The sequence below is a fragment of the Dryas octopetala genome, chromosome 9, assembly GCF_963921425.1.
Source record: "Dryas octopetala chromosome 9, drDryOcto1.1, whole genome shotgun sequence".
In the NCBI taxonomy this organism is placed as follows: Eukaryota; Viridiplantae; Streptophyta; class Magnoliopsida; order Rosales; family Rosaceae; genus Dryas; species Dryas octopetala.
Genome location: NC_141374.1, coordinates 12,069,209 through 12,093,432, shown reverse-complemented (window position 1 = coordinate 12,093,432; position 24,224 = coordinate 12,069,209). Strand labels below are relative to the sequence as shown.

General features: G+C 35.9%; 4 protein-coding genes across 4 annotated transcripts; 1 reads left to right on the top strand and 3 right to left on the bottom strand.

Moving 5' to 3' along the window:
- Positions 1-5,646: 5,646 nt before the first annotated feature.
- LOC147274155 (SsrA-binding protein) lies at positions 5,647-6,704 on the top strand. Its single transcript, XM_086227938.1, has 2 exons — positions 5,647-5,934; positions 6,151-6,704. Exons 1-2 carry the CDS (start codon positions 5,832-5,834, stop codon positions 6,270-6,272), a joined length of 225 nt encoding a protein of 74 aa, XP_086084064.1. The 5' UTR covers positions 5,647-5,831; the 3' UTR covers positions 6,273-6,704.
- Positions 6,705-8,113: 1,409 nt separating this feature from the next.
- On the bottom strand, positions 8,114-11,291 carry BSH (transcription regulatory protein SNF5, putative (BSH)). Its single transcript, XM_086256823.1, has 10 exons — positions 11,142-11,291; positions 10,954-11,042; positions 10,747-10,841; positions 10,589-10,660; positions 10,448-10,495; positions 10,275-10,358; positions 10,096-10,134; positions 9,886-9,968; positions 9,697-9,759; positions 8,114-8,845 (listed from the first exon to the last, which is right to left on the bottom strand). Exons 1-10 carry the CDS (start codon positions 11,189-11,191, stop codon positions 8,746-8,748), a joined length of 723 nt encoding a protein of 240 aa, XP_086112949.1. The 5' UTR covers positions 11,192-11,291; the 3' UTR covers positions 8,114-8,745.
- Positions 11,292-13,457: 2,166 nt separating this feature from the next.
- IAA31 (indole-3-acetic acid inducible 31) lies at positions 13,458-14,762 on the bottom strand. The gene is made up of 4 exons (XM_086227390.1): positions 14,380-14,762; positions 13,905-14,116; positions 13,724-13,820; positions 13,458-13,585 (listed from the first exon to the last, which is right to left on the bottom strand). Exons 1-4 carry the CDS (start codon positions 14,640-14,642, stop codon positions 13,531-13,533), a joined length of 627 nt encoding a protein of 208 aa, XP_086083516.1. The 5' UTR covers positions 14,643-14,762; the 3' UTR covers positions 13,458-13,530.
- Positions 14,763-20,614: 5,852 nt separating this feature from the next.
- On the bottom strand, positions 20,615-23,212 carry LOC147274152 (uncharacterized). The gene is made up of 2 exons (XM_086227924.1): positions 22,974-23,212; positions 20,615-22,231 (listed from the first exon to the last, which is right to left on the bottom strand). Exons 1-2 carry the CDS (start codon positions 23,019-23,021, stop codon positions 20,834-20,836), a joined length of 1,446 nt encoding a protein of 481 aa, XP_086084050.1. The 5' UTR covers positions 23,022-23,212; the 3' UTR covers positions 20,615-20,833.
- Positions 23,213-24,224: the final 1,012 nt, after the last annotated feature.

Sequence of the window (24,224 nt, the reverse complement as noted above, 5' to 3'; positions counted from 1 at the left end):
AAAAACGATACTGTGAGAGCAGGGACTTACTCCTATATATATGTGATGATCTGATTGGTGTCCTCCCATAAAGGAACTACTCAATCCTAATCCAACACAGCTGCAGTATAGGAAATCCTTATTCATGTCCATATAGGATTCTAACACCCTACCTTCCAGGCCCTTAGTCCTTGTTATGATTGAATCATAAATCATTAAGGACAACCGGATTAATCTAATATAGCCCTTTATCTTGAACTGCAAGTTTGGTTTCCTAGTTGTATCCAGATTTATCAATCATTAGTCCACTAGGATTTCTTACATTTTTTTCTATGTGTTATGGTAAAAGCACTGACATGCAAATCCTTGGTTTAGGATAGTAGATGGCCAAAAATGCCTCATCTGATTATAGATAGCCTTGTGCTCCGATCCAACCACTCAAGTTCAATAAGGAGTGAAGATCAAACCCAAGAGGGAACTGGGAAAAGTGGACATTGATTGAAGCAAATTCCAAATATCAAATCTGATAGCTTGTGGGGGCCACTTTTCTTTGCTTTAAGAGACAAGCACATGACATTATTGTGTGGAGCAGCTCACAGCCTCAGAGTCTCATGGCCAAGAAGTTGAGGCAATGATCCAACCAATTGTACTATTTTGCACAAACTTGGGTCGGGTTTGGCTGGGCCTGTTTCGGGTATTGTTGGTTGAGCTTGTCTTTATGATCGATCTCCTTTGCACGTTTAAAAATTCCAATTCTCCACTGAATCTGATATTAAATCTCATTCCATTAGACTTGGACCCCATTTTGCACTTAACCCCCCCACCACCACTCATTATCACCAGAATCTCTCTGTGTTCCTACTCAATTATTAAGTGGGTCGTTTTGTGCTCTTATCACATTTTATATATAGAAGGCTCAGAGAGGACGAGATACAAATTTAAAGATAAGTCCAACAAGTGATAGAGACATGCATATAACTATATAAGTTGGCAAACCAAATTAACCACATTACCATGTACAGTACTTCTCTTCGGTGGTTAACCGTAGGGCTAGGTTGGTTTGACCGAATAATCGAGACCGTACTCGAAACCGTTCCAACCGATGTCGAGAATAACCGTACCAGAGAGAAACCGTACCGAGATATCGGTTTGCCAACCAAACCGGTATGTTCGGTTCCGGTTTCAATTCTTAGATCCTAGAACTGCCGGTTTATCAAATTGAACCGAGTATATATAACATTAAATTTTAATTTTAAATTTTATACATTTTTATACCCTAAAATACGTTTCTATAATACATTTATATACATTTCTATAATTTATATAAAAAATATATAAATTTATAAACGCTATTATTAATAATTTATATAATAAATTTCTATATAAAAACTAATTAAAACTACCTTAAACTAATATTGTACTATATCCTAAACAAGTTATACCATATAACTATAAACTAAATACTAAACTCTATATCCTATTCCTATATCCCATACCCTAAACCCTATTGTGTATTTTAAAATTTTTAAATCATATACATTATAAGGCTTATTATATCTTATACCGATATAATTGATAATAATTCAATAATTTATAGTTGGTATATAACTAATAACTAGTCTATAGAAATGTTTAGTATGGTGTACTATAATAATAGTCTATAACTAATAACTATAGTCTATATAAATGTTTAGGGTATAGAAATGTATTATATAAAATATTTTTTATATAAATTATAAAACATATGTAATACAAAGTAAAAAATCTAAACCCCCCCAAACCAAACCCCAAAATACCCTAATGTATAAATTTTTAATGGATTTTTAACTTTTTTTGGTCAAATGGATTTTTAAAACTTAAAAATCAGTTTTTATTTTTTAATCTTCTCTTCTCTCTCCTGCCAACACTCTTTCATTTCTCTTACTGTCCCTTTCTCTCTCCCCAACCTCATGCTCTATCTCTCTCGCCGTGCCTTTGACCGACGATATCTCTGTCGTTCGGCGGCTGATGGAGGCGAGACCACCTCCGAAATGCTCGCCTCTCCCTCCTCTCTTTGCCCATATGTTTTGATTTTATAGAAAAGCAAGGATTGCGGCGACCCAAGCTAGGGCATAGCCGAGCCATTTGCCAGTGATCTCTATGCTCCGATGACTTTGCGACTTCCCACCACTGAAAACTCATTCCTCTCGTCGAGCTGGTCCCTCTGGTACCTTTCCTTCACACCGACGACGCCTCAGGACGGCGAATCGAAGCCACCCAATCTGACAAGTTCTCTGCGAATCGAAGCCACCCAATCGAAGAACAGCTCTTCTCTCTCTCTCTCTCTTTCTCTCAAGCCAAGCCGACCAGAAATGCCGGTCCAACCGAGTGCCGGTTTACCGGCATTTCGGTCTAGGTAACCAAAAAGGCCATCTGAGGAAGGTCCAGTCGGTTGCCAGTTTGGGGGTTCTCGGTTCGGTAACCGGACCAAACCCACCCCTGGTTAACCGTATTGCGAAATTGTGAATAACAGTGTCGAACAATCTGTCAATCTCGCAGATCAACTGAAAAGTGTAAGTTTTGTTTATTTTCAGATGTAGATTAATTGACTTTCATTCATCGTATAAATTTTAAGTTTTTATTCTCAACTTTTAAATGTCGAGACTCTAAAACAATTTAAATTCTAAACTATAATTTTACATCCTTATCGAAAACATCCCTTGCTTCTAAAAGTTAAAGAATTAATTAAGACATAGTCAATGAATTATACCCCTACTATCACTTTAGTCTATAAATTTCATTTTGGAATTATGAAGTCTATGAATGATTGCATTGAATATCACTTTAGTTCTTTTTGTAACTTCTGCTATCTTTTTTGTTTAAAACACTCATGTGTGGTGCACGTGACCGATATTTGAGGGGTATTTTCATCCTCACAGTGCCCTACTCCTTCCCATCCAGCCCTTACACAATAATTTTCAAAATAATTGAGAAGAATCACGAAGCAACGTACGCATGGATAAGTGCGGAATGCGTAAGGGCTGAATGAGATGTTGGACGAGGAGTAGGGCACTATGATGAAAAAAATAGCCCTCAAATATGGGTCATGTGCGTAGCACATAAATGTTTTAAAACGAAAAATGTAACAGAAGTTACAAAAAGGACTAAAGTGATATTCAGTGCAATAGTTTATGGACTCCATAATTTCAAAATAAAATTTTATGTACTAAAGTGATACTCAAGGTATAATTTATGGACTAATCCTATAATTAACTCAGGGTTAAAAGTGTCAATTAATCTCCCCCCATTTTTATCTGTGGTTCGATTCACAGGGTTATCCGCACTATTAATACCGCTAGAGAGTTTTTCAACAAAACCATCCACTAAAAAGTTGTCAAGGAAAAAACACCCGACCATCAATTGAGTCCCAAACATGCAGTGTCTGTCAACATGTGAAAACCACCCATCAATCATCCTTTGCGTTATTATTTATTGAAAAGATCCATTTATATAAAACTATAACCATACAATATTTTATCACAGGTAAACTGTCATTGAGCATGTGAGGTGCAATAAACAAGCTAAATTAATCAACTTTGAAAAAGAAGAGAAAAAAAGGCCCAGAAGCTAGGATCAAATTCAAAGGGGGATGTACATTCACTCTGCATGAAATTTACATTATAAAGAAGTAGTAGTGCAGAGACATAACAGAGCATTTTATGTTTCCATAAGAACATTAAATTAATGGGTTGTTAAGATTCTAAGGAAGGTAAACCTTGACTTAATTTAAAATCCCTCTTTCTTACAATGTTAGCAATATGATGATGACCTTCTTGGTTTACTAGAAAAAACACATTATGCAAAGAAGATCATGTGCCTTGTAATGGCAAATTGGCAATGCTGCCTTGAGACTACAATTTCATAATATAATATAATATAATATAGCAATATATAGATATATATTATACTATGTTCCTTAATTGAATTGAAGTGTGAATGGGTGGTTTGTCAACTCATGATTAAAATCAACGCACTACTAATGAAGTTTTTAAAGTAATTAAGTAGGGTTTGATGCGGACCCATTAATCTATGTATAACTGCATTTTGGCATAGATTAATGGGGTTTAATTAATTAGTTAATAAAAGAACATAGAATAGTATATGGTTGGGGTAATGAGCATACAGACTGCAAATAGATTTGGCTGCCTTGGTCAGTCTTTGTGCCTAGCAGAGCATGTGGACGTCGCATAAATAGTGAATGGAATGGATAATTAGCCATGTATATATTAATTTCACATTAAAAGGCCAAGAATATGCAGCATTGGGTTGAGGCACTGCAATATCAGTCACAATGTTACTACTTACTAGTACGAAGCTGCAGGGAATTAAACCAATGGGAGTTGTCCACAGACTGATCCCATTTGCATGTGACAGACTGAGAAGGTCATGCATAATGCAAAAAATTCATCGAACATGAAGACTGCAGTGAGGCCTGTTGGGCATCAATCTGGAGAAATTATTCTGTACAGTCGTGTATAGTGTAATCAATATATTTGTTACAATATAGGTAAACTTTATTAATACTATATTTTAAGGACTCATTTGGTTCAAGTTTTGAAAACTTGAGAATGAAAAAAATAATTCAATTTCCATATTTGGTAAGTACATACATGAAAATCATTTGGTGGCTCATAAAAATTTGATACCGGCCCCAAAAAGGGGGGAAATGAATCATTTCTCTTAATTTGTGTTTGGTTTTCCCTTCTCATGAGAAACCATAAATTATGCTTTTTCAAAATCATTTTATTTTTTAATCTTGAACAAATCAAATATGAGAATGAAAATAAAAATGTATTTCTTGATTTCCTTTTTCAACATTACAAACATAGGAATGAGAATCTTCTAAAAAATTTATAAGAATTGATTATTTTGTGAACCGAACAATCTCTAAAAATATAAATCTATTATACACCTCATATTATAACACGATTAATTATATAATGTGACAATATTACAATTACACATAATTATTTTTTGTTTTATTCTCACTCACATTTGAAACATGAAGAAAACTGTAACATACACTTTTATGCAATGCCAGTCGACCCACTACACACTAGTACAGTACTAAAACGATACCAAAATGATCCATTTAAACACCCATACACACTAAAACAGCCCCATAATGATTCATTAAAACACTCGATACACTAAAACAAATTCGTAATGTAATGCAAATTGTAAATTTGTAATGGTATAGTAATATTAATATTACAGTATATTGCATATTTATGTGTCCTATCACAAGATTTTTACACATAATAGACGATGAGAGAGACAAAGGCAATTTTGTAACTTATGTGAGGAGGAGAGGGAGAGAGAGAGAGAGAGAGAGAGAGAGAGAGAGAGAGAGAGAGAGATGGGGCAAGGCAATCCCATAATATACGACTATACGTCACATTCAGAAAAGTAAAGGGAATCACGTGTAAAGGGGTCGAAGGTGGGGGGTCTGTTTGGGAGCGTGCGCCATGTGCTTTGGTGACAGTCGGCGACCTTCGATGATGAGGAGATAAGAAAAATTAAAAATTAATAAATAAATAAATAAGATCTTTTTTTTTTTTAATAAATAAGATCGAGTGCATGATGTTCTTCTAATCTCCAAAAAACCCCATCTCACGGATCTTGCCCCTCTCTCTTTCTCACCCTCTCCTCCCTACCCACTATATATATTTTATCCAGCTAGCTCAGTAGCACAAGGCCTAGAAAGAGAGACATCTCAAACTATATTCACTCCTCCATTAATTCCACACTTGTAAACTCTTATTCATCTCACCGACAAATACATACCATTCAATTATTAAACTATATACTATATGGCTTCATGGAAAAAGACCATCACATCTCCATTCAGGAAAGCTTGTACCTTCTTCAACCAGCAGCCAGGAACCAGAGATCATAAGAAGTCCCAGCTGCAAGGTATATATTATCACTTTTCTTTCTACTAGATATCACCACAAGTAATGTTTTCTCGTCAGACTGTGAATCTGAATTACACGTCCACTTAAGAGCCGACATAATCAACGTTCAGATTCACAGTCTGACAAGACCACATTTCTGTATGAACAGTTATACGATATACGAGTGATATATGTATGCGCAAGATGTTGATGGAGTAATTGTCCATTTGCGCAGGGAATGAAAATAGTGTGACCGCTCTGCATGGTGAAGTGATGGCATGCGCTTATGAAGATGTTCAGGTGATGTGGTCTATTCTGGACAAGTCCAAGCCCACAGCCTGCAACATCTCTTCTTGATATATAACCACATGGCCAGCCTTTGGCTAGCTAGCTAGCTATCACCCAAAAAAAAAAAAAAAAAAAAAAGAGACCCACTTCAGGAATTAGCATATATGGGTCATCCTTTGCTTGCATCATATATATATATACTGGTTCACATTGTTTGGGGATCGGGTGGTATATATGCAAGTATTACTTGTAGATAGTGATTATGTGTTGGGATGATGATCATCTTGTTGATCAAACTATGGTGGCAAGAAGAAGTAAACCCAACTGAGAAAAGAGAAAACAAAAAATTAAAGAGGGATTTGTGAGGTGAAATTGTAAGATTGCCCCCCATTGCCTTGAAAGTTTTTTAGTTTGTAATTGTTGAGTCGATGAATAGGGAAATCCCTGTGGTTAATGAAACATCACAGTGAGATTATTAATGGAAATTTAGAACAACTTTTTAATCCCCTTCTTCCTTTTCTTGTTTCTCATCCTCATGATTTCTTAATTTTGTGTAGTCTATTTACCTTATCTCCTCTTTATCTTCTTTGTGGTCCTCAAGTAGTCCCAAATCCCAATTATATAAATTTGCATGGTCAAGTGACTTGCATGTTTTACTGTATAAACATTAAAAATTTATTGGTTAGAAAACTAATACTATAAAATCAAACAAGGTGGAAAATGAATTCTACAGATAATTCACACAACTCCCAACTACTTTTTTCAGCCGTTTTAATAAAATCCCACACATTGCTTTTTCTAATCAATATGCTCTGCTTCTTGTACCTTCTGCAAAACCAATTTGTTTGGCGTCATTAAATCAATTTGTAAGTTAGCTAAATTCATACCGGTTCAGATCTAGATCCATCGGAATTTCTCATCTACTCACAACGTCAATCATAAAAAATAAATGAGCAAATTACAAATTTCTAAAGTGTAATGACACATAGGCCCGTTTGGATTGTTGTGGAGGACCCAAGAGCTGCTATAGATGACATTTCTCAATCACTCACAGCAGTTTTGGTGTTTGGTAAAAAAAATGAAAAAATGTTTTGCCTCACAATTCTCAACTCCCCACAGCAGAAATAGAAAGCAAGTTTGTAAGTGCTTTTGAAAGCTGCAGTGAAATGAAAATTTTATTTTACCCATAATATCCTTATTTTAGTAATTATAAATAGTCACAGCAGTTTTACATTACAATTTACCAAACAGCTTCATACTATTTTTTGTATTCACAGCACTTTTGAAAATATAGTTTATCAAACACTCAACTGCTTTACTTCATAGCTGCTTTACTTCACAGTTGTTTTTTCTCACAGCAATCCCAAACTAAGCCATAATATGACGAAAAATGCTTAGCTCTTTACATGTAAGGAGTAATTTATCCTTACAACTCAATCACAAATTGACACCAACATTTATTTTTCTTTTCTTTTCTTTCGTGATGAGCAATTTCTCCTTATAAGTCAACACGGCTCAATGCAATTAACCTACTTATAATAAGAATGAATGACTTCTTACATGTAAGAAGCCTAGTATTGTCCTAATAAGTTATAAAGTTGGAAGATTCAAAATCAAATATAGAAAATTTAATGAACGTCCACGATGGTCTAACACTGGCTTTCGTGCAGGGGCAATGTGAAGCTTGAGCTTCTTTGATCTGATGATTTGACATTGAAGTTTTGGATAAAAAAAACAAAAAATTTGAAGAAGAAGATGAGTCATAACACTTTTTCACAAACACATTTGTCATGCAAATCATACTAAAATACTTTAAGAGCGAACAGCAGAGAGTACATGAATAATTTGTCCAAAACAAATAATGGAGCAAGGAACACTGGAACAGTACATGGAGTACAACTGTACAAGAACACTTTGATACCTAATACTTTATTGGAAGTTCAATCAGACTCACAGTCGGTGGCCTTATAAAAGATCACAGAAATGGACTTAAATTTGCATATTTCAGAAGTCAAAGCAAGGAAATGGAGACATGGGTAGGCTCCATAGTCCATGCCCATGCCACCAATCCTCTTTTTCTTCTTCCTTCAAAATCATCACCAAGACGACTTGGATGGGATGATGGCAATGACTTGTCTTCTTCTTCTTTTAAAGATCAAATTGTCTTATTGTCGTAAATGGACAAATGAAGATGATATCACAAGATTGGCAATGAATGAATAAGAGGAAAAACGGCCTTTTAGAGTTGACAATAGAAGGAAGACAAGGACCCAACTAAATTTGTCTTTTATGTATTTAAATTCACGATGTGCATTGTGCAGAAAAGGACATAGTTACATATGTAGATTTGCTGGGATAAAATCTTCCCTGCAAGTAACCATTTGTATACGATGTGACTCTCACATCCCACCTCTCACGTGCTGATCATGTGACAAGTAGATTTTAGAGACTCACTGCAAACAACGGTTATAGGATTGAACTACAGGAACCAGAATTAGGGTCCAAATGACAGGGAGAATTTCCATCACAGCTGTGTATTAATTCACCGAGCAGTCCTTTCTTCTTTTGCTTCAAGGGCATCCACCTCCTCACTAGATAGAAGATCAACAATGGGTTCGTATACATCCCACTCCTTTCTTTTCCTGAAACATTTGGAAGCAAAGGGGCAAATAACTCAGTATTTCATTTTAATTTTTCTAACAACTCCATCACCTAGTGTAAATAACTCAGTATTTCATTTGTCATACTGATGGAGCAATTGAGCTCAACCAGGCACCCTACCTTCACTTAGGAAAATGTTTTTGGAGAGGCATGAAGGAATTGAATATCTATAGGTATGGTAGGTTTAAGTATGAGAATGAAGGTTTTCTCTTTTCGTTGTTATGGTCACTTTCAAAATGTTAATTTACACAGAAGTTGATAGAGAGTTTTAGTAAGTAATATGCAGTTGACTTGGCAATTTAAATTTTAGAGGTATAAGATATAAGCCTATTGCCCTGCTGTCAAGCACTTTCCTCTTTGAGGTAGATCAAAACAAGATCAAGTTGATGATAATGAGGAAGGTTGTTGATAATGGAACACTAAAAGTAAATTTCCAACATGGAGCGTGAAAAGTTCACCTTTATATTTTCTGGTAAGCCAAACACAGTTAGAAAGAACACTACTTGATTGTGTTAATAGAAGATAAGCTGTTGGAAGAAAATATATCTATAATGGGAGGAAGAAGGCTTTAATTCAAAAAATTCTAGCAAGTATGCCAACATAGTCTCTGTTCAAGGTTATGTTTTGGTTATATGCCAGAGGAAGATAAGATTAGGCAATGATCTTATAACATCATAAGTGCAATTATAGTATTTTTAGTTCTATCCAAAAGCATATGCAATGAACCTTATTCCTTTTGTTCTTGGCCAAAAAAAAAAAAGCATATGCAATGAAAATTTCAAGTTTCATCAGAAAAGAAATTTCCAAAACTTAGTAGAGTGAGAAGACACACCGAACAACACTGGATCTGTGACCAAATAACTTCACCAGGTCCAATCCAGTACTACCAGCTTTACTGTGAGTGAGAGAGAGAAAGGAGAGTTAATGACATAAATACTATCATGTAGGCCTTGCAATGTATATTTCCTCATCCTACCCTAAAATGAATTGTAGGGTTTAAAAAAAGGGTAAACACAAAAACCTGGCTGGAGTATGTTCAGCCCCTCGGCGTCCCTTCTTGCTTATTCTGCTTTCTCTTGCTGAAGCTACACTTTGAACTGAAATCTAGAAGATGAGATACAGAAAGACCAAAGATTAAAATTCTCACATTACTTGCACCTACAATGTAACTCATGTAAGGTACAAAAGAAGCACAAACACATAACAGATCAAAGAAGCAATAAAATCCAACCTCATACAGTTGTTCTCTAATTGCAAAAGCAACTGCAGGCTGCAAATAGAGAATTACTTCTTTTAGCAAACTGAAAAGACATCAATGTTCAACTTCGACACAAACCAAAAGCTTCAATCAAAGTGAATTGCATTTATGTGTCAACCAAAATCACATTTGTTTAGAAAATGATGACTTACACCAACTTCAGGGTCTTGAATACCTAAATCCGAGCAGAAGGTTTTAGCAAACTCTTCAGGATCACTTTCAAAGTTGTTCAAGTCCTGAAATCCATCAAATATTAGATGAAACCCATGTGCAAGAGCAGGAGCTATTGGAATGATATGATGAAATAACAATTGTTGAAGCTTACCCATAAAAACTGGTCCCTAATAACAGTACGGTTTACTCGAAGATCAAGCTGTGAATAAAAACAGCATTAGAATTTTGCTAATAAACAAAAAGCATTGAAAGGTAGCCACTTGCCAATGTGGAGAATTATGTACAGGGTAACCTTAATTGGAACAATCCTCTCGCCTGTGTACATGTCTTGGCCTTCGAATGATCGAAAATCGGCAAGCTGTGACTGAAATCAGATAACATGGTCATAAGCTATTAGTATTTAGCAGAAAGTTTGATAGGAAAATTTGACATAGTTGAATGAAGGCCAACCTGAATGGAAGAAGCAATGAGTGTAATGAAAGCTGGAGGAAGCTTCAAGTCTTTTGCTGTCCTTCTCGAAAACACCACAATCTCTGAATCAGGGTCTGTCAACAATCAACATAAAACGAAACCCATTACTAAGTGCTGTCAACTGTGCAAGAATCACAATTTAAACAAACAAAAACAAAGAAAAAATTGAAAAAATTCAACTTCTACCAGAAGGGTTCCAAGTGAAAGAGTCTTTGAACTTTTGGCCTTCGACTTCAATGTCCAAGCGAATTGGTACCAAGTTCTGGGCTGTGGGCCTGCCCATTGTGATACGTATACATAATTATTTGCCAGGAATTCACAGACCAAAACGAAAACAATTAAGAAAACGAAGAAGAAGAAACAAACAAACTCACATCCTGAACTTGACAGCACCTTTCGAAGAACCCGACGTCTGGCCTTTCATGGCTTTTTCTTCTCCCCCGATACTCCCTCCTTCTACCAATTTTTTATTTCGGAGGGGCGGACATGCCCGACCCGATTCTTCTTTACTTATTTACCGAAAAGCCCTCCCGTTTCTTTCTTTCTAGAGCTATCCAAAAAATAATAAAAAATAAAAACGTAATCGACCCAAAATAGAGTTACGGGTAAGTCCAAAGCTGACATTACGGGCCATGGGCCAGTGACAAAGAGGCCGGGCCAGCACGAGCAAGGCATGTAAGGGTGTAAATGAGCTGAATCGAACTGAATACTAAGGTGGTCAAGAATTTCAATCACTTAGCTCTAGCTTGAATGATTTTTTCCAAGCTCAAGCTCGATTCAGTTCGCTTGATTTTTCCTAAGCTCGAGCTTGGCTTGCTGGGCTCGTTTTTGAAACCAGCTTGAGCTCGAGCTAGAACTTGGTCAGTTTGGCTCGAGATTAAGTTAATGTCAAATAATAAGGGTGTAAATGTGCCGAGTTGAGCCAATTATAGAGTTTGATTGGCTCGAAATTTGGCTTGTATATTTTTAATCAAGGTCAAGCTCGACTCTAGCTCAAATGATGTTTTCTAGGCTCAAACTAGGTACGACTCGTTTGATTTTTCCCAAATTTGAGCTTGGGTAAGCTCATCTCATTTTTTTAAATGAGCTTGAGCTTGAGCTTTGTTCAGCTCATTTGGCTCAAGATTACGTTAATGCTAAATAATAAGAAAAACATGAATACAATTAATAATCTAAACTAACAACAAAGCCATCGAGAATTAATAGTTAATAAGGACATGTATAAACAACCTAATACATAAGGACTAAAATGACAAAATTAAAACCACAAGGGTCAAATGTTATTTCTGACCAAAACACAAGAATCAAAAATGTAGTTTACCCTAGTATATGTGTGGTCGGATTTTCTGTGGCGATTGTGATTTCTGTGGTTCTAGATTGGCGTCGAGTCAATGGAGATTGTGATTTGGGGAGAAAGCTGATTGCTTTGGGGTTTTGTTTATGATTTGATTTCGTTGAAGACATTTGGGGAATTTGTCTGTCGTTTTGTGTTGCTATCATTTTTCTTTAGTGTTTTGGGCTTTGTTGTTGTCTTCTATTTGGTTGGCTTTTGGGCCATCTTTGTTTGATTTTCTGCTTTGGGGCTCTTTTAATATATTCTTGTTTCAAAAAAAAAAAAAAAAAAGTAAGGATTGAGATCTACCTAATACATGCGGTAACACTCACCAGATAGAATAGACTATAAACATGACACTATTAAAGAGGATGACTTGGTAACTAATTATACTTTCTAAACTTGGTGCTCATACAAATTTAGTTAATAAGAAGGACCAGTGCGCCATTTTCCACTTTGCCCTGAATACCCAGGTTTTGGTCTTTTTTGGTACTCATGATGTAACTTCAATGGTTGTGGTTGGCTTACCTAATAACATTACTCTGCCTCACAAGTTGACATTCTGACTTGTGTGCCACAAACTTTAGGTTGAGATTATGAAGAGTAGCTTATTCCTATTGCTTTTTGAAGCACCACCATCACCAAAAGTTACTGCGCGTGAGATAACACCCCCTCGGCACCACCGCCACCACCACGTTTTGGGTGGTCAATGGATGCACTTCTTGACATTATTACAGATCAAGTTATGATGCTTAATTATAACTTTTTCCATGTTTGAATTAAGCTTTTGAAAAGGGTTTATTGTGGAAGTTATAAATCTGCGCTCTGCAATCAAAACGACAGGAGTGATCATGAGCATTATGGCGTGCACGTCGTCTAAGCTCACACAAGCTGGAACCCGTGTGCCAAGTCATGTCTTGATGAGGAGGATCATTCATAGTTACTAATCATCACCAGATTTCAAAGGCTACAATCTTGTTGTGACAACATGGGACTCCATCCAAGAAAACCACATCCCACCTAACAATGAGGAAAAAAAAAACACCCAAGAAAAAGAAATGCACAGAGAAAAATGAACGAAGCCCATCCATGGCCAGCCCAGCCCCACGTTTGTTTTCCTTTACTTTTACTTCTATAATCATTGGCTGCCTCTGAGGGACTTTGAACATGTTTCAGAGACAATTACAAGCCATGGAGTAAAGAAACCAATAAGAAAGAGAAGGAGATATACACTGTTATAATATTGAGGCTGTACAGCCTGTACACAAACTTGGAAAAAGCCCAAACTATGCATTTCTGAGTTTGTTTTTTGAGTATGATTGTATGAAGTTATGAACCACCATCACTAAGACAAAACTGGTATCTGGGTAGATCAGACAGATTGTTCTGCTAACTTTGTCTGATCAGATGAACAAATATAATTTAACTAGCTAACATCTGTCTGCTCTTGTGATCTTCAGTCTTTTCACAGTGGTCAAGAAAATCCTGTGTATCAAACCCGATTAAAATGATCAAAATTACACAATGTAATGCAAGGACAAGTACTATTATATATGAAAAACATGAAGAGCTAGCAAAAGTTGGTAAAAGAATTGGAGTTGGTTTAAGGTTGTGTGTGCTTACTCCCAAGGCACATCTCCAACCAGCATCCAATCCCCTTCTTGATCTTCATAAGTTAGCACATGGTATTTGTCTGAATGAACATGAATATCATCAGGACCTGCTTCCAAAAAATATATGAACCCAACTATTATTTGATCTGAATAATTGGAGGTCCTATTTTGTATGTATATATGTGACTTACATAGAATGGTAGTCTTGAACATGAGGCCAAGAGTTGAAATCAGAGCATCATAACCATCATGTGCAAACAGATTCAATTTTCTACCAATGGGAATGCCCTCCATGTAGACCTTCACAAATAAGGAGGGATATTGGTGCCTGTTTTCTGCTTTCCCTGCAAGAGTGCTCCTCAAGATAGCTTTGATTGGTGGCCAGTTTATCAATGCTTGCTCCCTGAAATTATGTTCACTATATATAAGTTAAACTTAAACATATCATTTCCTACCCAAAAGAATTGAAGATAGTAAACAAGAGGGAGTTAATACAATTCCTTGTATATCAGAATAGAGTCATGATCAATAGGAAGTAAGAACCCAAAAGACCAAATTTGATGCTTAGAAGATTTGTTTGGCTGAGAGAATTAACAATAGAATTGGGAAAACCCCAAGTAAAATTTTCCTTAATTTTCTTTTTGTTCTTTAGAAAAAAGTGCATACCTTGGGGTTGAAGTGGAAGACAAGTCATTTTGATGAGAGGGTGAAATGCTTAGGCCAAGTCTTAGATCAGTGCTCAAATCTGTTCTCCTGCCACTGTGACTACCATGGCATTGAGTCCATTGACTGTTACTGTAATTGCCATTGATTTGTTGAGAAAGAGAGGAAGAAGAAGATGAAGACCCAGCAGGCTTAGGAAGATGATGATCAGGATGGTTGCTGCTATCAGTGGAAGAAGAAGATGAATGGGCAGCTCTAATTCCCATTTTCCTAATTTCAGAGAGAGAATATATAAATGTGATCGATAGTGCTCAAAAGCCGCTATCTCAGGCCATGAATCTCTGTATATATAATATGTGTACACACACAACCATACCAGAAAAAGAGAGGGAGTTGGGACTTGGGAGAGCCAACGCCCAAACAACTGAACAAGTCATACTTCAAAGGAGGAATTCGGAATTCGGAAATTGATGATTGATTTTGCTACCATGGTGGCCCACATGTCCATATAGTATATCCCATGTGGTTGTTTTGTTTATCGACCAGATTTATGTTAACAATTTGTCGATTCATATCATAATATAGTATGAGTCTGATATGTTATATTAATAAACTGTACATTTAAATTATTAATTAAATTAATATTAATTTAAATTTACAGTATAACAATATAATATATCAAATATTCGACAAGAGAATGTTAATCAATAAAAAACTAGTTTCCTTATCAGCTACAATAATTCATTCCCAACCCTAATTTAGGAGGAGAATATTAAAAAATAGAAGTAGCTTTAATAAACCCCTCTTTTTTTCTGAGGAAGAAAAAGTTATCCACTTCTTATCTTATATTATCTCCCAGAAAAAAAAAAGAAAAAGTTTTAAGCCTTCAACCAAATTGAATACTGAATGAGATGAAATGTAACCGATGTCAGAAATTTATTGTGAGCTGGGTTTTGTTTCTTTTCTAAATATTCTCCATTATATTCATCCAAAGGACAAGAACAAAAGGCTAGTCGATCGATTATCAGATTTTTCTAGATTCTGAGGGAAAACATATGACTGTCATATTCTTAATTATATATAATTAAGATTTAATGGAGTGGTAGGTATCTGAAATTAATAGCTCGATCTGAAAAGAATTGATAACATGTACAAGGAAACAGACGAAAGGAAAATTACAAGACTAGCATATTCCCCACGCCTCATGCATTTCCTAACAAAGAGATGTGCATGCTAGCCAGCCTAGTCATATGTAACAATATTTTTAAGCATGAAGCTTAGTATGATTTAAGTTATTTAACTAGTGGCGGATTTATTATTTTTCTTATGTTTCTTAAAAATCGAAGCTCTCAAATATTCTTTATATATATTGTCCATACCTCATTTTTTAGAGACATTTTATCAAGTACCTTGTTCTACCATAATAGCAAAACAATTTAGGTGAACATCAAGGAAAACTTAAATTGCTAAGACAAATTAGGTGTATAAAATGGTTAAGTGAGGGCAACTACTTTCACTCGACCCTGAGTATAATAATACATATATTCTCATTCTACCACTAATAGCTTTAATAGTAGAGTTCTTTACCTCCACGTTTATGAAAAGAGTTCGACTCATATTCTTGGCAGTACACTGATGATGACACCCATATATAGGGCCATAGGCAACTCAGACATACATTCTTGGATTGGATATGTCTACCTTGTCACTAATGACTTGTGTGTAACAAATGTTTTAAACAAATTTCAGACCTTATTAATCCAGAGTTCCAGACACGACACTGGGCCAACCAAGCTAGCTAATTCGAACTTGATATATGCCAGACAACACTGTTTTATTTAAACTTTTCTTTTTTCTAAAATTAGAAAACATGAATGAAGGGAAGAGAATTAAGGAGGTCGCATAGTGCCTAATGGGGACAAACAAACAGTATTAAAGTTACAATCTCGTCTTTGGAGCTAGAGCAGATGATCTGCCTTCTCTCTTTTCTAATTATATTTTAGGATTAAACACCTCAATAAAGTTGATGTTTGTTCAAATGAGGTTAATGTATAGGTCTTACTGGGACAGCCTTCAGCCATGCACTTCCCTTGTCCCTTCACATTACTCCCTTATGTGCTGCACCCTAAAAATTTTATAAGATATTTCTAATGATTATGTATTAACCATTAATTAATCAATGAATTAATATGTATTATATTATATGTCGAAAGTGATCAAGTGATTGCTTTCCCACCACCCATCAGACAAAAATATAAACCATCCTTCAGTATATGTTGTTGGCAACACGCTCTCTTCTAATTATGTGTCACGTGTGAAACACAAATTTACCATAATATTGAATTTTTTCTTAGCCCTTAATTAATTTGATCATTTGATTGGTAATAAATGATTTTGAATATTTATCCCAACAAAGTATGACATTTCGTAGGTGATTGAGATTCATGCTAATTAAGAATTTTATTTTAGACAATCATGTATGTATACGTAAATAGCTGCCAATTGTTAATGTATACGAGAATCAATTATAAAATTCATATAACATTGTTAAGTAATCCTTCCAAATCAAATTAATTAATTCGCTAGCTATTGGTAATTGTGACAACGCATAGGCATAAGAGGCAAAGGGAGAATTAAAGCAAAGGAAATGGGGGAGACAAAAAAGTGTAAAAGTCATAGGAGGTTGGAGGAGGTGTTTGATAAATTGTTTCAAAGACTTTTGAACTAATCCAAGACGACGTCTCTCAAAAGCGAAGACATGAGCTCAACTTTATGAAACATGCAATCAACTAAATTCCGCACCCAACGCCCCTATAAACCCACCACTTTTTCTCTCTTTGTCCTCCAAATTAATGCAAATTAAATACACGTGCAAAAGGATGCAAGAGCATGACTATGTCCAAATCAGCAATAACATAATTAAATTAATTATTTTAGAATGATCAATACATTCCATAGATCTCAATATATATTGTTGCCACTTACAACACTAGGGGGTTCACAAATTATTGTGTCAATTCTAGCCCCTCACACACGACCACTTATGTGTTTGTAATCATCCTTATTTTATTCCTGTGAATTGTTGGGAAAAACAAAATGAAAAATATAGAGGTGTCCATGATCTGCTTTATACTCATAATGAGTACCAGAAGAGAATATTTTGATGACATTGTTTGTACTCTGTACAACGAGATACGTTAGTATGGATGAATTATTGATAATTGTGGACCGTATAAATAGTGAGATTCACAAATTTGGTATGGGTCCTATATATAATTAGATTCACATTTATCAACGGTTCAAAGTCACCCATGTAAGCAAGAACCCTTTCTAAATATATATATATATATATACATATAAACCAAAAAAACTAAAAGCTTATTACAGGTGTTTGAGGCAAATTATGCAAATGCCCTATGCCCTAACATGTGTTGAGCAGTACTGGGCTGAACAACATAGTACCAACATTCATTCCCGGTTTGGACACAAGATTGTTTGTTCCAACATTCCAACAATGCATGTCATAGGTTATATTTACTGATCTGACCTAGGAAGTTTGGCACAAGTCATATGTAGGTTCATTAGTTAAATAATGTATAAAAATTTTGTGGGCTTCACTTACAGACGTGAAGTGCAAGTCTGGATCTCAAAGCCAAAGCACAGGTAAGGGGTTCATGCCCCAAATCCCCACTCCCTTTAATTTGTGTCTATATTTGGAGGGAGAGAATTAGAAAGACTGAAAGAGAGAGAGAAAGAGAGTGGGGGGGACAGATAGGCAAACTTGGTCCTGAAGAAAGGTAAGGGTCCAAAGGGAGAGGAGGATTTTGATTTTGGGTTGCAAGTTGTAACAAAGAAAGAAGGGTAAAAGAAAAGGTTGTTCCCCCTATGTTGCTTGGGTCTGCCTCACTACCTCTGGCATACATATCTTTCTCTTGTTCCAATGACATTGATCTGCATCTTATATAATTACTTTATGTACAACTCAAGCATATTTTTATTTTATTAAATTGTATATGTACCACTAAGCATATGAGCATATGAGCATATGTAGGCTATGTAGCTAGCCTAGCTAGTAGCTACTCTCACTTTTGATTTGTTCCAACCTAGCTGACCTTAATTGGCCTTGGGCCCTTTGGCCTGTGGGTATACCAACGTTGGATACTTTGTTCACGATGACCAACATCTAATTACCACTGCCCCCATTCTCACCCTACAATCACATATATATATATATGTCATTTTCTATTTTATTCATTCATTTTCTTTTTCTTCTTTTAGGTCTCAGAATTTATGAACCCAATAAAGGCCATTGAAGAACCCTCTTTAATTTCTTTCAACTTTATTCTCTCCCAAGCTATACAATATGCCCTTCACTCACTGCTATAAGTGCTCTCCTAATTAATCTACATGTGGATGTTAATCTAATTACTTTTTGGTCCTCCTTTTGATTGGGAGTTAAATGTAGGAATGTGTTTAAGTAACCCCACCAACCCATGTCTCCGTGTGGAGTAGTGGGGCACGATCCCCTTTCTAGGCTTGCTGTCTGGAGTTTTCTCTATGCATATTTCATTGTCAGGGAGAAGACCTTTGGCTAATTTATTCTAACTCACAACTATCGATCTTATTCCAAGGATACTCCAAGTCGAAGTTGAATTGATAACAACAATAACAACAAAGAAAAATGTCGACATCTAATTCCCATTTAATTAAATCCCATTCCTTCTTGTCTGTGAGTCGAGAAAGTCAAAATCTGAATTGGGTCTGGCCCAAAATGGAAAGGGTTGGCAATCATCAGCCCACCTAACTCAGGTTTGGACTAGAGGTGTCAAACGGGTCGGGCCGGCCCGAGCACGACACGGCACGGCAAGATTAAAATAGGCACAGCACGATTAAATGGGCCGGGCTGGGCCGAAGTTTTTAGCCCATCGGGCACGGCATGAGCACGACACGGGCCAAGCACGGCACGAGCACGAGCACGAAATGGGCCCGAATTAGGCACGACTATTTTAACATTGTTTTTTCTATTTTTAAAGAATTTTTCAACAAAAATATTCAATTTTCATGAAAACTAATGTTAATATTTAATTATGAATAAGAAAAAATATCATAAGATTAGTTTTATCACCATAAAAAATAAAAATAAAAATAGGTCCGTGGGCCGGCCCGTTTAAGGCACGGCACGAGCACGAATGGCCCGCGGGCCATGGGCCGTGCTGGGCTTAGGTCTTAACTATATGGGCCGGCCCGAACACGGTACGAAAGCACGATGGATTCAACTTAAACGGGTCGGGCCGGGCCGGGCCGGCCCGTTTGACACCTCTAGTTTGGACATATCCGATCCATTCTAAACTCCAGCCCAAGAAGAACTTTTTTTGGTCAGGCCCAAGAGAACTTGATCAATTAGATTGAAGATCCTCTTTTTTTGGCTGAGAAGGGAGGATTCAATTCTACATTTTTTTGATTAATTAACTATCGTCCATGAGATTTAAACTCAAAATATACTTCTACAAACGAGAAATTAAGTGTCATCTACTCAACCAAATGGTCATTGACAGGTTCAATTCTACATTTAGTTTTGTTGTACGAATAAGCGAATAATGAAGTATAAGCTTACAAGGACCTAGTACAAGTGGTGAGAGAAAGTGAGGAAACAAGTAAATATTAGAATAGATTTAAGAGTTTAATTCCTTTCAATGCAAAAATGAAGTATAGATTTATTTATATGACTTTTTTGGGATTATTTTCACAGTGACATGCAATTATTCAACATATGCGATCAAAGAGAAAGACTGTATGTAATATCAATTATCATGTGTTATAAAATTTTTTTTGAGTTAAGATTTAAGAACAGATCATAAATAACGGAATATAGTAGTTTTTTCTTTTTCCCAAAGAAGGAAAGAGTAAAGTCAAATTTTTACCTTGAGTGTTGAAATAAAGTGTTCTACCATTGAAACTATAAGTCCCACCACTTAGAAAAGTAGTGACAATACTTGGGATCTTCTTAATTTTCTATGATTCTATCACAGAACATCAATTCCATGTCTATAAAAAGATTAACATATTCTACTTAATTGTTTTGTCCTATTAAAGCTGATCAATATGTAAATCTTTGCCATGGAAGCTACAGGTAAGATAACAGTAACACTCATTATAACTTAGAAAATAAAAATAACAGTAAAAAAACATATCAATACAATGTCAATTACATGTCACATGCACACATGACTCACCCAACCTGCCAACCATACACAAATAATACTTGTATCTAACATGAAAAAGAAGTAAGAAAATCTTGCAAATCCCACACAAAACAAAAAAGCATGGTCTTTGCCCTCTTGTGCACACCTGTTCATCATTCCAGAGGTAAGCACATGAAGAACCCCAAATCAATCAACTACACCATATGTGACACTACATAGAATCTGCAAAGTGATCCATAAACTATCTTTTAAAACTATTTGACATGCTCATCTGCTTTGACTTCAGGTGTAAGCACTTTTGAGCTGGGAGATTTCCCAATGATAGCTTTCTTTACCTTCACAATAGATTGCTTCACCTTTGACATGATGCTACCTGATTGCTTTTGTGCTGGTTTTGCTGATAAAACGTCTTGCACTACCTCATCTTTGGAGGACTCATTTGTAGTTTCTTCTGTATTCTCCAACTTATTTTCATCAGCTTTCAATGTCTCCACAGCCTTGACATCCAACTGGGAATTCTTGTGTTCTCCTGCAGGTTCACCAATGGCGGAAGGCACGGCGGTGTCTTCATTCACCGTAATGTCCTTGTACAACTCTTCTTTGACAGACACCTCTTTAGCCTCAACCAAGTCTCTATCAGTCTGCTCTCCCTCTAGTGATTTTTCAGCAACTTCTGCAACATTTTTTAACCCATTACCATCCTCATCAGTTTTCTTTGCTTCAGTTTGAAGTGATGCTTCAGTCTTCTCATTCTCTTCAGTTTCTTGTTCTATTTTGACACTCTTTTCTTCCTTGTCTGCAGCTTTTTCACTTAGCACTGTCTCATTCTTCAACAACTCACCTGCTTCTTTCTCTGTTTCTTTCTCTGCTTCTTTCTCTGCTTCTTTATCTTTCCCAGCTTCTTTCTCCTTAGTTTGAGCTTCATCAATAGTTGACACAGAGATCTCAGTGGCAACAAGTTCATGAACTTCTGTACTGACTTCCTCAATCTTGTCTTCATGAGCAATAATCTCTTGCTCACCCTCTACACTTTCTTCAGTCTTTTCATTTATGGATTCTGAATCTTTGACAAGAGATGTCTCCAAACACTCCCCTGACTGACCAGCTGCTTCAGTTATTTGATTAGGCTCATCTGAAGCTTCAGTTTTTGGCTTCTCATCATGTTTCTGTTCTTCAACTGGTTCAACAGCTGGTTTCTCATCTGCTTCAATAGTTTCTGTCTTCTTCTCTGGCTCTTCCTCAACTGCCTGAACTGCTATTTTCTCCACTGCTTCATCTTCAACTGCTGGTTTCTCAGCTTGAATATCTTCAACCACTTCAATTGTGGGACTCTCATCTTCTTGTCTTTTCAAAGCATCACCTACTGAGTCTAATTTTGTTGATGATGCTTCTGGGTCCTGATCACAATTCTCAACCTCTTTCGGGCCAGCTTCAACCAGAACATGATCAACCTTCTGGACCTCAACAACAGGAGGCTCAGTCTGGTTGTGATCTGCTGGTGTTTCTTCAAACTTAGTGATTGAAATCTCTGAACCTTCAGAGTTATCTGCTATAAGATTTTCTTTCTCATCTTTTTCCCCATCATCCTTGGATGGAGGACTATCATCCACTTTAATTGCATGTGTTTCTTCATTTACCTTTTTCTCAAGTGGCTGCAATAATACAAAACCATATGATCAGCTGCAATATAACATGACCATAGAAGACAACCAATTTCGAATCATAACAACAGATAAGGTAAAACATAAAACAACATCAGCAAATCAAGAAAACCTGTTTCTACTGACTATGTGGGTTCTAAATTAATTAATTATTTATCTGCTTGATTTATTTAGAAATGATGGATTGAAATACAACATATAAAGCATCTTTTCTATGTACTAATCCATGGGTTAAAATGCAATGAAAACTTTAGTCAGACACATAGTGAGCAATCCAACTGTCAATAGATTCATTAAAGAATCTGAATACTTACCTAGATAAACTCATAAATGTTGCAACTAAACACACAAAGCTGGAGCATATAAAATCAGACATGGGATTTTTGGTTAATGGAAGGAAAATTCAGGCCTAATTGTGGCTTGCTAAAAGTTAGAACATTCAACCAAAAACTAATTGTCGCTTGGTCTCCTGATATTATATATTATCATGCAAAGCTTAAAATTTCGGATGTGGGATTCTATTTCTATATTCTCAACAATATTAAACAACATCCAATAAGTATATATCAAGTACTAAACCCAGATATTAACTCCTTGTTCTGTTGTTGACAGTAATTCAGACAAGGATTATTGGAACATAATTATACCTAAAATCCCATGCATCTTTAACAACATAAGAGGCGTAAATTAATAAAGAGAAAAGTTGTCAAAATTAAGCAGATGATTTAATTACCTGATCATCAGCAGGCATAGATACCACAGTAGTAGTCTCAGTAGACATGGCTGCAGCCTATGAGATGAGAATCAAATGGAAGAATAAGAAGTAGAGCGCTTTGGGTTTGTAGAAATGACTGAAGATGGACAAATAACAAGTAGAGCCTATATATATATATATATATATATATATATATAGAGAAAAGCAGTTGACAGAGGGGTGGTCACATTATATGAGCTGGTTAATGGTTATGGTATGTGTGCAGGTATGTGTAGAGGGGGATATTATTATGGAGGTATGGGATTATGGCTGTATACCACATTAACCCTACAAGACAACTCACTCCTCCAGCCCTTAAATATATTAAACTAACCTATAATCTTTCATTAATACAATAATACTTTATTATTCAAGATCATTTATTCCCAGATATACATGGTGGCACGCCAAGGTCCCTGTCATATAGGTAGTGTTTTCTCATTAGCTTGTGAATCTAGATCATACATTTTATCCAGAATTAATATAATCGATAGTTTAGATTTACAATAAGAGAACATTTCCGTCTATATATGAATAGGTAAAAGGGAGTATATATACAATTTCAGTTGGCTTTGTACTGCACAAATCAAATCTACCTAGCATTCATGCCTTGGCATGTCCCAGACCTCCTGACAGCTACACAGCATGTTGGTTTTGAGTGGTGTAAGACCAGAAAGTTCAAAGTTCAAAGTTGGTCTGAAGATTTAGAAAAAAAAAATGAAGTCTTTGCCATGTTAACACAAAAAGTGATGCTCATGATTCATGACCTCCTACTTAATGAACTTTTTTTAATTGTTTAAAGCCTGTAGTGTTTCAAGTTAGATTATAATAGATGATAAAGTCTTAATCAACAACCGCCTTTGGAAGTGATAGCAACCAATATTCTTCTGCAACAGAATGGGAAGTTGTTGATTGGCTTGCCAGCCAAGAAACAGATAGACAAATAAACCGACTGTGAGTCCTGACAATGGATTAAGTTTTTGTATTCTAAATAAACATAACGATTTGGGGTCCATAACAGTACTAATTAACAGTTTTCCATATTATATATAATGAATGACACATACTAGCTAGTTTGTGGGTTTGCACACAGTTTCGTTGATTTGATTTGGTGAATGAACAGTTGGATTAAATATATATAACAAATGCAAATTAAGAAGAAATTAAACCTGCAGAAACTTGGTGCACACATTATTGAAAAGCTTGTGTTGTATGAAGGGAGTGGTGGGG